The sequence below is a fragment of the Siphateles boraxobius genome, unplaced genomic scaffold (genome assembly GCF_051911475.1).
Source record: "Siphateles boraxobius isolate OS27281-9 unplaced genomic scaffold, OSU_SipBor_1 16, whole genome shotgun sequence".
Taxonomy (NCBI): Eukaryota; Metazoa; Chordata; class Actinopteri; order Cypriniformes; family Leuciscidae; genus Siphateles; species Siphateles boraxobius.
This window is the reverse complement of record NW_027508766.1, coordinates 17,809,400-17,824,032: the sequence shown is the minus strand read 5'-3', so window position 1 is coordinate 17,824,032 and position 14,633 is coordinate 17,809,400. Positions and strand designations below refer to the sequence as shown.

Below are 14,633 nucleotides of genomic sequence, written 5' to 3'. Positions count from 1 at the left end.
AATAGATTTAACAATTTACATGTTTAGTTCTTCAAAAAACAAAACAAAAAAAAAGGTCACAGCCCTCCTGGAGATGTATTATGGTAGCAAAATTAATCAATAAAAAGTGACAAAAATATGGGATTATTTGTTAATTATTTATTGAGCATACAAGTGAATACCCAAATAATTTTATATAAGCAAACATAGTATACATAATATAATAGAAACAAGTTTTGTAATAATACTTTAAGCTTTACATACATACACAGATAAAGTGACTATTCCTTGTTTTTGGAAGTAAATCTTCAAATCATATGTACATTCCTTTACATACTTCATATTGTTCATTCACAATAAACATGCTCTGATTGGACTGCAGTGACACAAATCGGTCACTAAGTGGTGCTTGATCCCAATGGATCCATTATAGTCAGGTGATGGGGCTTTATCCTTAGTTGAATGGGACAAAACAATACTATTTGCATGCAAATATGAATAAAATATAGACTGACTACCGATCAACATAAATGACAATGTCTGATCAGATATAATGTGGCAGTTATCTGCCGGAACATATGCACTAGAGCCATCAGTGCGTGTAGTTCTGGCAATGGTAAGAATTCAACATGAACATACGAAACAGCCCTTCCATGGCCATTGTTTTCACTTCAGTGCTGTCATGACTGAGTTCTGCAGGTGTCGTTCATCATATCTGACCACTTCTTCATCTTTAAGGAACTACAAAGCATCCACTAAAGGTGAGAGTACTCAGGGCCTGCTTGGCACAGACATACTTCTGCACTGAAGAACAGCCTGTGAGATTGCAAACATCTGAGATTCTTCATGCTATCTCATAGCACCATGGTAGGAATGTGATGCACCAGGGAGACCGGGTGAGGAACATGTGCCAGCTGAGGAGGTGGAGGTGGGGGTGAGTGGGTCTGAAGGCCGACTACAGACCCTGTGTTGGCTGGCCGGTGCCTGGCGCTCTTTTGGTGCGCCCTCAGCCCTGCCAACTGGGAGTATGCGCTCTGGCATACGTGGCACTTGTAGGGGCGCTCTCCCGTGTGAAGGCGCACATGGTTACGGAGAGTGGATGACTGGCTGAAGCGGCGGTTGCAGAAGCGGCAGACGAAGGGCTTGTCCAGTGTGTGTATGCGCATGTGGGAGCGCAGGTTGCTGCGGGAGTTGAAGCCGCGGTGGCAGATAACGCAGCGCATGCGGCTGGCGGCAGCGAGAGAGGCAGCAGAGGAGGTGTCGCACAGGTGGAAATCATCTGTGGGGAGAGGATAGAGCTCAGTCAGAAGACAGAAGCTAAAAGGTAAGGTACTTTAAAAAACAGATGCTAATGGAGTTTTAACTAAAGCTATTGTAGAGCTGTGATAAAGATCAGTCTTTTCTTAGACTGAAACTCACCCAAAGCCCTATAGTCACTGAATTACTCACCATTTTTAGTCTTAGTTTTCTGCTGTTCATCCTCTATGCCAGGAACTCCCGGGATACCCAGAAAGGTGTTGTGGGAATTCCCATACCACACAAGCAGTTCTTGGTCTGGAGGTATTGTCTGTTAATGGAAAAAATAGATATATTTATTTAAAACACTTATATACACTTATATAAAAGTACACACACACACACACACACACACACACACACACACACACACACACACACACACACACACACACACAAATATTTAAATAAATTTCAACTTTTCCAAGTTTAATTACGTAAGTAAATCTAGTTGAAATTCTAAAAACTCAAGGTCATGTTGAAATTATGATAAATTAATTTTAGTTGGAATCTAAGATGGAAAAATATTGCACAGTGTAAGAACATCCACGTACGGAACTTATTATTATAAACAAATATTATTCATTTCAAATTATGAAAACTGAAAAAAAAAAGTATAAAACGAACCTCTACTGCTTTGTAAAATATGCTGCTTCCGATCTGCACAACCTCCAGGTTCTGTTCTTGCTCATTGCGCGCGCATTTGATGTAAGTCATCCAGCTACGATGATCCTCTTGACTGGCATCGATGAAATAGCGCACCGTGCCATCTTCATTGAAAACCTGAGAACAACAACAACAAAAAAACACTTGTCATCAGTCTCTGACTTGGGATCATATTTTAGTAGAATAAAATAAAATAAAATAAACGCCCTCATGCATGTGACACCTGTTGAACGCTGCCTACCTCCCACATGAGATTGTTGTTCTTGAAGAGATCCACATGCTCGGGTGAAATAACCCTGCCTGTGAAGGGTCCCATCTCGGTGCCAGCTTTTATCCAGGTTTTGGAGAAGATGCCAAGTCCTTCTCCGGGGATCGAGCTCTGCGCAATGATGACTTCACTTGGCAGCACTAAGCTGGAGAGTTTCTGGACCTCTGAATAGAAAGCGGCAAATAAAATAGGAATTTAATTTGGAACATTTAGATTAGATAACTAATAAAAACCAGGAAACATATAGGCCTACAATAAAAAAAAAACTCGAATTGCAATGACGCAACCAGTTTTCAAGTTCATAGCAAAATAAAGAATAATTTGAAATAAATATGTGTTACAGTGTAAAATTAGTAGCCTACAAAATGCTTTTGTTATATTCTTTTTTTTTTTTAAATCGTTTGTATTGTAAAACTATATAAGGCTATTGGCTAATATAAAAGAATGCGCAATCAGACTTCAAATGCGTCTCTCAGGCGAGACTCAAATAAATGTCAAACACGTATTTACGTCTAAGAATTCAGCAATTTTCTACGCTTTAAATGTGACGAGGCTATATATTCATAGGCAAGAAACAACTTATTCCGTATTCATTATCCTTTCAGAAACTTTGTAGCACTAAATGTGCGCTGAAAGAAACGAGAACCTTCTTTAAACGGCCCAGGAATTTCTGACAAAACGGAGAAAAGGAGATTAGCTGCTTGACATGGTGTGAATAGCGATAGAATCAGCTTTCATGGCATATTAACAGCGGGACGGAAAACTTTAAATAAGCCTGAGAGGAGAGAAAAGTGTCAAAGCGGGGGTGTGGAGAGACTGTCCCGAGCTGATGAATGACGGGGTTTCCCTGTCTAACGTCCTGGCTTCACTGGCAACATTCTCAGGTCAAGCACAACGTTCCCCTCATGATTTTAATAGCCTTATTTAAATGAGTTTCAATTTGCCAGTGAGTGACTTGTATGTAATGTGACAATAAGTAGCCTAACGATTTTATGATATAGCTAAATGCATTTAGAAAAAAAATAGATTCCCCTACATATGTTCTACCACGTGCGAATTATTTAATGACTTTCAAGGGGTCGAAGGAATTTAGTTAACGTTCAATTCCGTCTCGCGAGACCCAAATTCTCTTGAGGCGAACCGCTAACTTTCACAGCTATAGAACCAAACGTTTTAAACCAAACAGTAAAATCATTATTTCCTTGAAATATGTAACTTACAGTAGAATAATACAAAATGACAGTACTTATATTTTGCCGTCCCAGAAAATGAGCAACTTAGCCTAAGTTGGATAGGCAGGTGAGCTTGACTTCTGTTCGTCTATTTTATCTATGACTTTTAAGACTTAACTTTTGTTGTTACTATAATTTTTAAAAATGCCTTTGAAATGTATAGCTACTGTAAAAAGAGTAAATAGCCTACTTTTAAGACCCTCCATTTCGCATCCTGGAATGCGCCAGACTGATGTCATGTATTTTTACCTGCGCACTGTGATGCACTTGCACTGTTTAAATCAATTAGTTGTTCCTATTTAATAGCCATACGCCACCAAATTGAGCATGCGTGTCTTTTGCATTATTATAAAATAGACATTTCTTTTAACTTTTTCTTTGTGCCTATTTCAAGCACGTTAAAGTATCATTAATTGTATTTGAAATATGACTTCACATAATTTCACATAAGATCTAGTTTGTAATAAAAATAAAATGTAAAAGCTGCTTTACAACAAAATAGTTACTCTAGGCTATAGTATGACGAATCCATAAAGTAAAATGTTCCGGACTCACCTCCGGAGAATGACTGCGCCAGGACCTCGGCGGTGAAGGCTGTTTTTGGGCTGACAGTGCTGGTCTTCTCCTCGAACAGGTGTTCTCCCAGCACGTTCCTCCAGCGGCCGTACAGGAAACTGTGCAGGATGTCTGAAGTGATGATGTCGGACAGGGCCAGAGACTGCTGCTTAAATCCAGCCTTCAGAACCAGAGCATCTGCAGGCAACACTGAACCCATCATGAGCCAAATGCGAAACCCTTAACTAATACTCCCTGCGATTAAAAACCCCGAAAACACCCCTCTTGCTGTTAAAATTTAGACCAAGTGTCTCTGTTTTAAAAGGCGAATGTAATCGATGAATCAGTCTGAGGCCAATGACATGTGAATATGCTCTCTTCTTGGTAAGTGTCGAGAGAATATGTTTCGTCTTTCCAAGGTCCCGGTGGGCTTTATATGCGTCAGGTCTGACCCACGGTAATTAGCTATTAATGACCCTCCCCTTGTGTTCTTTAGACTTGTTCAACCAGAGGAAAAAACCGCCACACTCTTTATTGAGTGGCTACTCCTTAGGGGGTGGGGGGAAGAAGTGGGAACGATGTGTGTGTGTTGATGTTCAGGATCCAACAAGCGCGTTTTGGCTAAAATAACAAGCCCGGTCTCAGCACTGTGAGCTCCGCTCCAGCTGTTTGCTTCTGAGAGATGAACATGAGATGAGATGAACACTTTTGGCATAGAAAACCTTAAAAGCAAACTCTCAGCATCACGACTGGGACCCTGCAGGTTAAAATAAGTTAGCTGAATTATCTCGTTACAAAAACTGACAATACCAAGTTATATCAGTCTTTTAAATTGCGATTTAACTTGTAGGCTAAACCAAGACAACGAGAACAAAGCATAAAAATAACTAGTGGCTTTTGTCTCTTATTTGCCGGCTATATTTTCTTTCTGATTTGAACTGAATTAAAAATGTCCAAGTGTTTTCTTAAATTTGTGCCACAGCATTCATCATTAGATCAATAATTATATTAAATATATATGCATAAATATTATAGTCATAAATATTAATTAATTACTAATTTATTTAAAAATATCGTACAATTACTGATGTGAAATTAATGTGTAATTTCCCATCTAATGCACATTTAGCTGAACAACACAAGCACAAACATCGCGTTTCTGTTCTTCTCTATTAATGTTAAATGTACAGAACTCTGTAATCATATCGAAATTACATTCGCATAAACCAACTGAATAGTTTTTAATGATGTGCTTTGGAGTACGAAAATATGCAAAGCCGTCTGGGTCAAGTATATCTTTTATTCAATCTTTTTCAGGCCGAAGTAATTTAATATTCATGGATGTTAATTTAAAGTCTTTTAGTATTGTGTGAGGTGTATATGAGCTTTTTTTTCTGAATAGCCTCTTGCCTTTCCCCCTCTTTCTCCAGGGTTGATGGACTGAGACAAAATGGGCAGTTTCCCCCCTTTCCAACAGGGAGGACATCTTTATTCCTTCCCCGGCTTGCGGGTTTCCTATTCAGCTCTCTTCAAAATAATGCCGGCTGAATGAAAAGTGCTGCAAATCAATCTTTCATGGTGTTTTTGAGGGCAATTTGACATCCATGCACTCTTCTTTTCTTTGAGATAAGTACAAGAGGAAAAATCTGGACAAGGATGGGGTCTGGCGAGTGGGGAACTTCCAAAGAGAGATGCGAGAAGAGCGCTGAGGAGAATATAGGTGAGTGATAGGGCAAGAAAAAAGATTAGGACTCAACAGCTGCTTTTGGGGGATTTACCCCCCCCCCCCCCCCCCCGCGCTTTTCTTTTTCTTCAGGGGTTTCACCCTCCCTGCTGAATTGGATTTGCACAAGTACAGATTGATTTGTTTTTATTGCACTATTATTGGTTTCATAAATAAGGGCAAACTTAACCTGCATGGGGTGAGAGATGCAGTCTTTTTTTCTCATTATAGAAAGACTGGGGTGTTACAATTAATATCGGAATAGAAATATAGAGATAAGTATTTTAAATTTAGGCAAATTAAGAGAGATTAAATGTGATGGAATCGAGTGCTAAAAGGCTGATCATAAGTCAAGCTTTTTTTAAACAATATTATCGTCTCAAGAAATTTGGCTGATATAACTTGCAATGACACTGGCAGGATTTGAACTTTCTTTTGCATGTATCGATTATTGATTTGGGGGTTCCGACTGCATAGTGATCAACATGCATTTTTAGAAGTCGATCTGGGACAGTCTCGTTTTAGTGATTTTAAGCTTCATTTGTGAAGAAAAAAGCGAATATTCCTTTTTTTTTTTTTTTTTTTTTTTTTAAAAGAACACATAACTGCTTACTAATGTAAAACAAACTGCGTTTCAAGTGGCGACAGACCTTGCAGTGCATGCAATGATAATTAATAGACGGCAAATCCGTATTCCATGAAATAATCACATGCAAAAGACGGCGTGGAAATAATTGTGATTTCAATAAAATGGTGATAAAGAAACTTGCTGCAGCGCGTAATGCCTTTTGCATTCATGGCCTTCGTCTGTCCCGCGCGTCTCTGTTGCACAAAGCTACAAGCTGTTCCGCGGTGCTTTTATCACAACAGAAAGGAGACAAAAATCCCACAATAATGGAGATTTGCAAATGTTTTTCTATTGATTTGACTCAATGAACACTGGATTTTTAGGGCTAGGAAAAAGAGAGGACTTGGGCTGGAAAGCTGAATTGGGAGTGTGGAGCAGAGAAATGGTTTTTATATGGCTGGATAAAATTTAATTAGCGTAGTACAGCCCTTGAAGGACAATAGAGGACTCAATATGTACCCAATCTGAATCTCATTGGGGATCCAGACCGCAGAAAGTCAAAAGAATTGGAGAGAGAAAAGCAAGCTTTGAGAAAGGGAAGGAGCGAAGCAGACGGCAGGTGACTGGCACGCGTAAAAACAAGAGGGACACTTTTGGCACACGGCTGATTATTTGAAAGAGAAAGAAGACAAAACAAAAATAGTGGTTTCTTCAGGTTTGGCCCACTTAGACCAGCTGAGACTAAGGGGTGAATGGAGCACAGAGACCAGAGGGGGACTCGAGAGCAAAGAGAAAACGCAAAAAAGCCGAGTCACATCATACAAGTGCTTATGGGAATGTACCCAAATGGTGGAAGAAAACCGTGGCCAAGAGCAGACAGCAATATCACGCGAGTATTATGTATATTCATCGTCTATGTTTGTACAGTGCAAATCAAAGCTCTCATTGAGCAATGGATATTGCAGGAGCACGTGCGCAATTTCCATGGAGAGATTTAAGGGACCAAAGCATCTGACTCGCTGCCGTTAATGTGGATTGACACTTGGCTGAAGAGTAAAATGTTTGTGTGTTATCTAAGACATCATTAAACGCATGTTTCTAGTCCAGAAACGTGGTGTAATAATGCTGCTGGTCTTTTGGTCACCGAAATAGCTTAATATTTCACGAGTAACTAAATTACTTTAGAGAGTAAAATATGTATTATCTGTTACACGGTTCCCTAATAATTTATAGACAAACTGACAAGGAAAAAAAAAAAGTATTTCTCTTTAAAATTGCACAAATTAATTGAGAGAGTGCACTGTCAATATTATTCTGACCTTTTAGTTGAAGTTGACATTATGTTTTAGACTAGTGAAGATTTTAGAATGACTCAATTAGTCGTTTGGTGTTAAAATAATTAAGAATTAACTAAGTACTACTCAACACCATTATTCTCAGACGTCAATGAAAGCCTAATCGACAAAATTTGAATAAATAATATTCAAGTTTTAAATAAATATAGCTATTAAAAGATTATCATTAATACAGTTAGCTAAACATTAAAATAGCTAAGATATTTTTTAGATAGTAAATGTAACAACCTGGGAGGGAGATTTCATGCTGGCTAACAGAGTTCCACAGGATAGAGACAGATGGCAGAAATGCTACTCTATTATAAATATTATTATATAGTGAAATAAGAATATTATTATTATTATTAATTTTTACAGTCAAATATTGCCAGGTGAGCAGAAGAAACCTTAAGCTTTGTGTCTTTTTCTTTTTCAGTTGTAAGCTGTATATGTATAAATTCATCTTTTACAGAGAATACATTTAAGACAGATTCATGAGAAATAAATTCTTACATTTGGAAATGGAAACAGACAGTAGCTTTAAACTAATTAACACTGACAAAATAATTGACAAAGCTTTCCTTGGTATTTTATTTTGTTCATAATACACTGTACCTGCATAGCCCCATTGATCAGCCAATCAGCATGCTCTGAATGCTCACAGACAGTTGTGCTGTTAATGATAAGTTGTGCAGTTTCTTTCAGCTTCAGTAATTGTATTATTTGTTGACTGATCTCTGTGTTCAATACAGATTGATTATTCTATAAAGTGGAATGAGTGCTGTATGGGGTTATTTGATCTGGTATTATCTTTTCTCTAAAGTAGATTACAAAATATAAACAATCAATAAAGTGAGGATTCTTCTGAGTACATTTTAAAAGCTCATTGATAATGAAAATAAGACATGGAATGATCTAAAAAGGATCAGAATTTGAAAACAGCTGCTGACAGAGTCAGTGGGAGACAGAGACATGTCTCCCGGTGGGTGAGACCACAATATGCGCCAGCAGCGGATTTGGAAAATCAGTGTGACACAGTTCATAGTAAGAAGGATCCCAGGAGCAACCATATAACCATTGTTATGAGAACAACAAACCTGTTGAAGGTGAAAATCAAAATGGAGAAAAAAGCAGTAAAAGCTATACGTAGGATTTTATTTTTGATTAACTTGATTATCAGTCATATAATTCCTTATACATGGAGCTCTGCTATATTTAAGATATAAATAATAAAGTATTTAAAACTGAATTATGATACTCAAGAACAATTACCCATTGTTTTTCTCTTTAAAAAGCAATTTCTGTCACCAAAACATTAAGAAAAATGTCCCTTTCAGTTCATGGCAATTATTAATTCACTTCTGATTAATTAATTGCTGGTAATACAGCAAAACTTTTGAATGTTCATTTGAATAGTTTTAAAAGAGGATAGTCCACCCAAAGCTTTAAATTCTGTTATTATTTACTCACCACCATACCTGTATGACTCACATTCACCTACTGAACACAATATAAGATATTTTGAAGAAAGCTGGAGCCATTTTTAGTGGCCATTGACTTCCTTATGTTACAAAAAAGAAAGTCATTCATTCAGGTATGGGATGACGAAATTATGACAAAATTAGATTTTTTGGGTCAACTATCCCTTTAAAAAATATCCACTTAACAGCTGAATAGTGGGTAAGAAATGGGTCCCAAACATTAATAATAAACATTGAGCCCCCCGTACTTCACAATTCAGAGCGACCCATTTGATACAATGTACAGCAACCTGTTACAGTTACAAAACTCAAGGTGAGAGTACAAGGATAAGCAGCAGTATAGACCGAACACATCCGAAACATGTAGATGTGATGGCAATAAAACACGACCCACATCATTCATGCAGATAAGTGATGGCAACAGCAGGCAATTTCATTTGAGAGATAAGTGCATTAAAAGAGAAGATAAATGCTAATGTAAAAAGTAAATATGGCTTTAACCGATGCCTGCATTTACATAATTCACCTATCATTTTGCAAAAAGGTAGAAAAAGGCATACCCCTCTTGGGCATTGTAGTCATTAGAGTGATCTTGACATTTCGCTGGGAAAAATGTCACTGCATCAAACGATCTCAAAACAAAAGACCTCTTAGTCCACACAATAGTCCACTTACAGATTTTCCTAAAGTTTTTTTTTCTCACCCAGCACACGTCAATTTTGTGACTAATGCATTTTAGAATTAAGACCAAATGTGGTAGATAGAGGTCTATTATGGTCAGGGGGAGAAAAAAAAAAGTAAAAGCAAAACGCTCTTTTCCCACTAGAGCCTAAATTTTTAATCAGTGGTTATCTATCTAAAGGTCAGAGAAATAAATGCAGGCTCATCAGTATTTACCCTTCCACTTAAGAAGATATTTCCTGAAATAATCCATCTGCTTTTATTACAGTGTGGCACCACTCTCCCTACTTTCACAATTCAATTAAGGGACACCTTCTGGGTCATTACCCAATAATTACTCATTTGCTACTGATGCCAAATGTGCTTTTGGCAATGGGCTCTGTGTGTCTATTACTGCAGAGCGTGTACAGTACAGCTGCCCCGGCAATTCCCATGCTGACACCCTCATAACACGGCCTTTCACTCAGCTTCCTGTCTCAAACTTTTCAAATGGCTACTTAGCGCTCATGCATAGGACATCAATTTTAAGTTGTTGTCATCTGATGTGTAATTACTGGTAAAGACTTGATGGCTGACATCATCGTCAGTCTGACCTGACCACAGATGTGGTAGAAGGAGATGCATTGCACACAATAGGCTCGTAGGCACTAAGCTAGGTTTGATTACATGCTTGCTTATAGCTACAATATTAAACATATTTAAAAAAATATTAAAAAGACAAAAAAAGGGGGTTTTCACAGCATAGAATAATTATTTTAGGTTCCCCAAAGTTGTTTTCAGTGAGCATTCCTTAATTAAAATAATTGTTTTTTTTATCAGTGTAAACATCATTTTAATAATCCGAAGAACCTTTTTCTACAAAAATAAATTCTTTAAAAAAAAAAAACACTTTATTTATAAGAGTGAAGTACTAGCAGCTATAAAAAAAAAATTGTAACATTTTATGTGAATTTGTCCGTTCAAGTGCAAGAAGAAGTGAAAGAGAACTCAATTCAGTTTAAGCGCTGTCTGAGACAAGGCTTTCTGGGTGTGCGCAGACAAAACTTCTCACACAGCGAGTACCAAATTGAGTCCTCTTTCGGATCTTCTTGCGCTTGAATATTTAAATTGACAAGGCTTAGGCCGTGTGTCCACCAAAGCGTTTTTAGCCAGCTGAAAACGCTAGACGCTCTGCTGAAAACGCCTAGCTGTGGGCGCTTAGTGTTTCGAGAGTGTTTTGGCAGCGCTGCGTTTTTTCAGTTGAGACGATTCGTTGCTATGATACAGAATATCCGCAACACAGTTTACTTGTAACTGATTTCATAGATAATTTGTTTCATACTAAAAATGTATTTTTCATCCATTTTGTTCGGTTAGCTCTGCTGGTTGACGTCATTGTTTCGAAAGAATGTTGTGACAGTTGGTCGGTGTGGTATTAGTCCTGCCCCTCCTCCACTTTGATTGGACGGCTGTGTAAAAAGTGACAGTGATGAGCGCAGCGTTTTACCCAAAGTTGAACATTTTTCAACTCTCGGCGACCAGTAAAAAACGCAGAACGGTCAGCGCTTGAGCTTTAAATACACACTCAGCGCCTCATTACGCTCATGGCGTTCTAAAAATGCGGGTGCTCCCATTGAAAACAATTCGAATTTTACGCCAGGTGTGTGAAAAAACGCTTTGGTGGACACACGGCCTTAAAAACACATGAAAAGGATAAACCTTTGTGACAATGCAGCACTGGCCCAAAGAGTGTCATTCATAGTCACATTGGAGAGTCGCATTGTCGCATGACTAGAGGGTTACTTTCTCTGAACATCGTACAGAGGTGTTTAAGCATTGAGCTACGTAATTGTACTGTAAATGGACAGAAGTGTTCAGGGAAACCTGTTTCAAATAATCATTATTTCTCACAATTCCGTTAGAAAAATTACACACTTCAGCATTAAGTCTTTTCAATGTTTAAAGAAAAATGGCAATTTCCAAATCCAAATTAATTTGGGACATACATTTTAACCTTAATTGCACAAATAGTTACCCATGTTCATTCTAAAAAGTGTCTCCAGGGCATGCTCTTGGCATTCATTGGCATGTATTGCTTCATTCTACAAATTGCTGGCGGTTGTTATGCAAAGGTGAATATAAAAAGAGCGTTGAGTGCTCCTGTTCCAACACGGCCTGATAAAAGGCCTGTGACTCCTCTCGACATTTTCCACTAACATCCATGAAAATCAGAGACAAAAACAGACAGTGGTCCCAGCCTGAAGGAGAAAGAGCATTTCAGGAACACCAGCAGTGTATACCACCCCCATCACGACCTATGTGCGGGGGTTGCATTTCAACAACAAGCAAAACAGAACTGATTCAGCAGGGTTATAAAGGGAAAAATCCAGGAGTGACCCCCCCCCCCCCCCTTTTTTAGCTTGGCAGATTGTGCGTATTCATGAATTGGTTTCCCCTTTCTGCAAAAAGTCCCTCAAAGACCAGACAGCACCCTCTTCAACGGGCCAGGCTCGAAAAGAGTCGGCCAAGATGTCCGAACATCAATTACATGTTTGTTCACTTTTGGGTGACACACAGTTGACCCGGGGTGAACTTAATCTGAAAAGGCTGTAAAAAAAGCCTCCTCCTCCTGTTGGCCTTCTCCCAGTGCCAATAGACTACCCTCGGGCCATTAACCCATTGTGAACCAAATGCAACTTCTGCATTAATGAAGCCATTATGAGGTCTACAGTCAGAGAATGAGAGAAATAAAGACACCGACTATTCAATTCATAGAGTGGGCCTTGGCAAGAGGACATAATAAGAGACTCTCAATGAAGCAGGTTAGGGGTGCCACAAGAGAAGCGAGGCTGGGCGGACAGCTGCGTAAAGGAATGTCAAATGGATAAGTCGCAAAATCTGTCCGTTCACGAGGATACGGCTATGTACGAAAACGATCCGTTTTGAGGATTTGGCAGACGCTTTTATGCAAAAGTGCATTTTAGCATTTCATGACTTCTCTGGGAATCGAACCCATGACCATGGCGTTGTTAGCACAATACGCTACCAGTTGAGCGACAGGAACAAAAGAAAGCTTTATTATGCGTTTCTCATGACAACAATGAAAATGATCTATAGGAACTGAACGTATTAAAAAAAAGTCATCTTGACTCCACTTTGAGAACTTTGCAGGATCTCCCGTGCGAAACTAGAGCGCCCGACCGGCACGGCAGTCTGACGAGGGCGGGTCCAGCATGGCGCTGGCTGCGTGCGGTATCGTAAAGACATTAATCACCTCCGCTAAAAGATCCGCTGACAGTGCCCAGACCGGCTGACTTCCAGCCATATTGGCCTGTTTCTTATGTTAATGCAAGGATGGGGGCCCTCTAAAACCAGGTCTATTTGTCCTATTCACTTCCACACAGAAGGCACTTGACATTTCTATTGCTCGCCTTTTTTTCTGAACTATCATAGTTTGAGCTGCTGCCCATCCATCCATCCCTGCCCTCCAACACAAACACGGCCACCACCGCTCATTGGACACTCACTGCGACCAACGGTCCGTCCCTAAATGGTCAATGACTTTTAAATAGCAGGCAATAGAGTGTACGTGAATGGCAAATCAGCTAATTTGACTCTGTCATTCACTCATTCGAGTCCATCGCCTTGAAAACGGCTTTCATTTAAAGCCTGAAGCAATCTTCCAGATGATTGAGGGCTGTTATTATCAACCTCAAACAATTAATGTCACATTACTTTACATGCATTATCCCCTTCATTAAGCACTTTACGTAGGGAGCAAATGGTACTTTTAAAAGCCATATATACATGAGCGAAGAGAAAGAGAATGAAAGTCAGAGAGAGAGAAAGAGAGTGGGAGAGGGCGAAAGAGACAAAGAGAGACACACACACACACACACACACACACACACACACACACACACACACACACACACACACACACACACACACACACACACACACACACACACACACACACACACACACACACACACACACACACACACACACACACACACACACACACACACACACACAGGCCACCCAGGTGTATAGTCTACATTATGAAACTTAAAATGACTTGAAGCTCTACAGGAAGAATTAACATCATAAAACCTTTTCAGTCATCTCAAGGTTTTTGCTAGAAAAGTCATGTTGTGTTTTAAAATGCTACTTATACTGTAAAAGGAAGACCCTGACTTCATAGTAAAGGGCAATACACAGTAAAACACATTATCATGAAAACAATTGAGTATATTATAAGCAATGCTGAAACGTCAGGTCAGAATCGTTTATACAGAGATATTCTCTGGTTTGTGTTCTGAAGAGTGTCTAGTCAAGCTGGTAACCCACTGTGAGGGAAGAATGAGAAAAAAAATATGAGAGACAGATGAGGGACAATAAGCGAGTTAATCTTTTCGTCTCTCTTAATAAGTTCTTTAAAACTTAATACAAAAACAAATTCCGTATAGCTGTCGGACCAAAACACCAAATTGAAAGTGTAATGATCCAAGATAGATCTGATGAAAGTGGAATGAAATGGCTCTGTCAATATTTTCTATAACAGACTCTCAGTTGGTGCAGCAGTGGGTTCAGAATACACGATTGACCCTCCAGCACTTTAATACTCATAGACTGAGGAGCTAGCTGATAATATCTTAGCCATCCTCGTCTTTCATACTCAGCAGGGTAATTAATCTTTGTGCATATTAAAATTACAGACTAAACAATAAATGACTAAATGTGCCAAAGATGCCACATTGTGGATGGAAGAGTTGACAGAATTCTTCAGCATAAAAATGAATTCAAATGGCTCCAGGTGTCAGCAAAACAATCATAGTTATCCCATGAAGGAATTGGCAGAGCACCTC

General features: G+C 39.0%; 2 protein-coding genes across 2 annotated transcripts in view; both read right to left on the bottom strand.

Moving 5' to 3' along the window:
• Positions 1–14,633, bottom strand: part of c5 (complement component 5) — a 72,643-nt gene that overhangs the window by 22,247 nt on the left and 35,763 nt on the right. The gene's annotated exons all lie outside the window — the stretch shown is intronic.
• prdm12b (PR domain containing 12b) lies at positions 119–4,404 on the bottom strand. Its single transcript, XM_077231899.1, has 5 exons — positions 3,997–4,404; positions 2,183–2,373; positions 1,903–2,058; positions 1,429–1,546; positions 119–1,258 (listed from the first exon to the last, which is right to left on the bottom strand). Exons 1-5 carry the CDS (start codon positions 4,217–4,219, stop codon positions 834–836), a joined length of 1,113 nt encoding a protein of 370 aa, XP_077088014.1. The 5' UTR covers positions 4,220–4,404; the 3' UTR covers positions 119–833.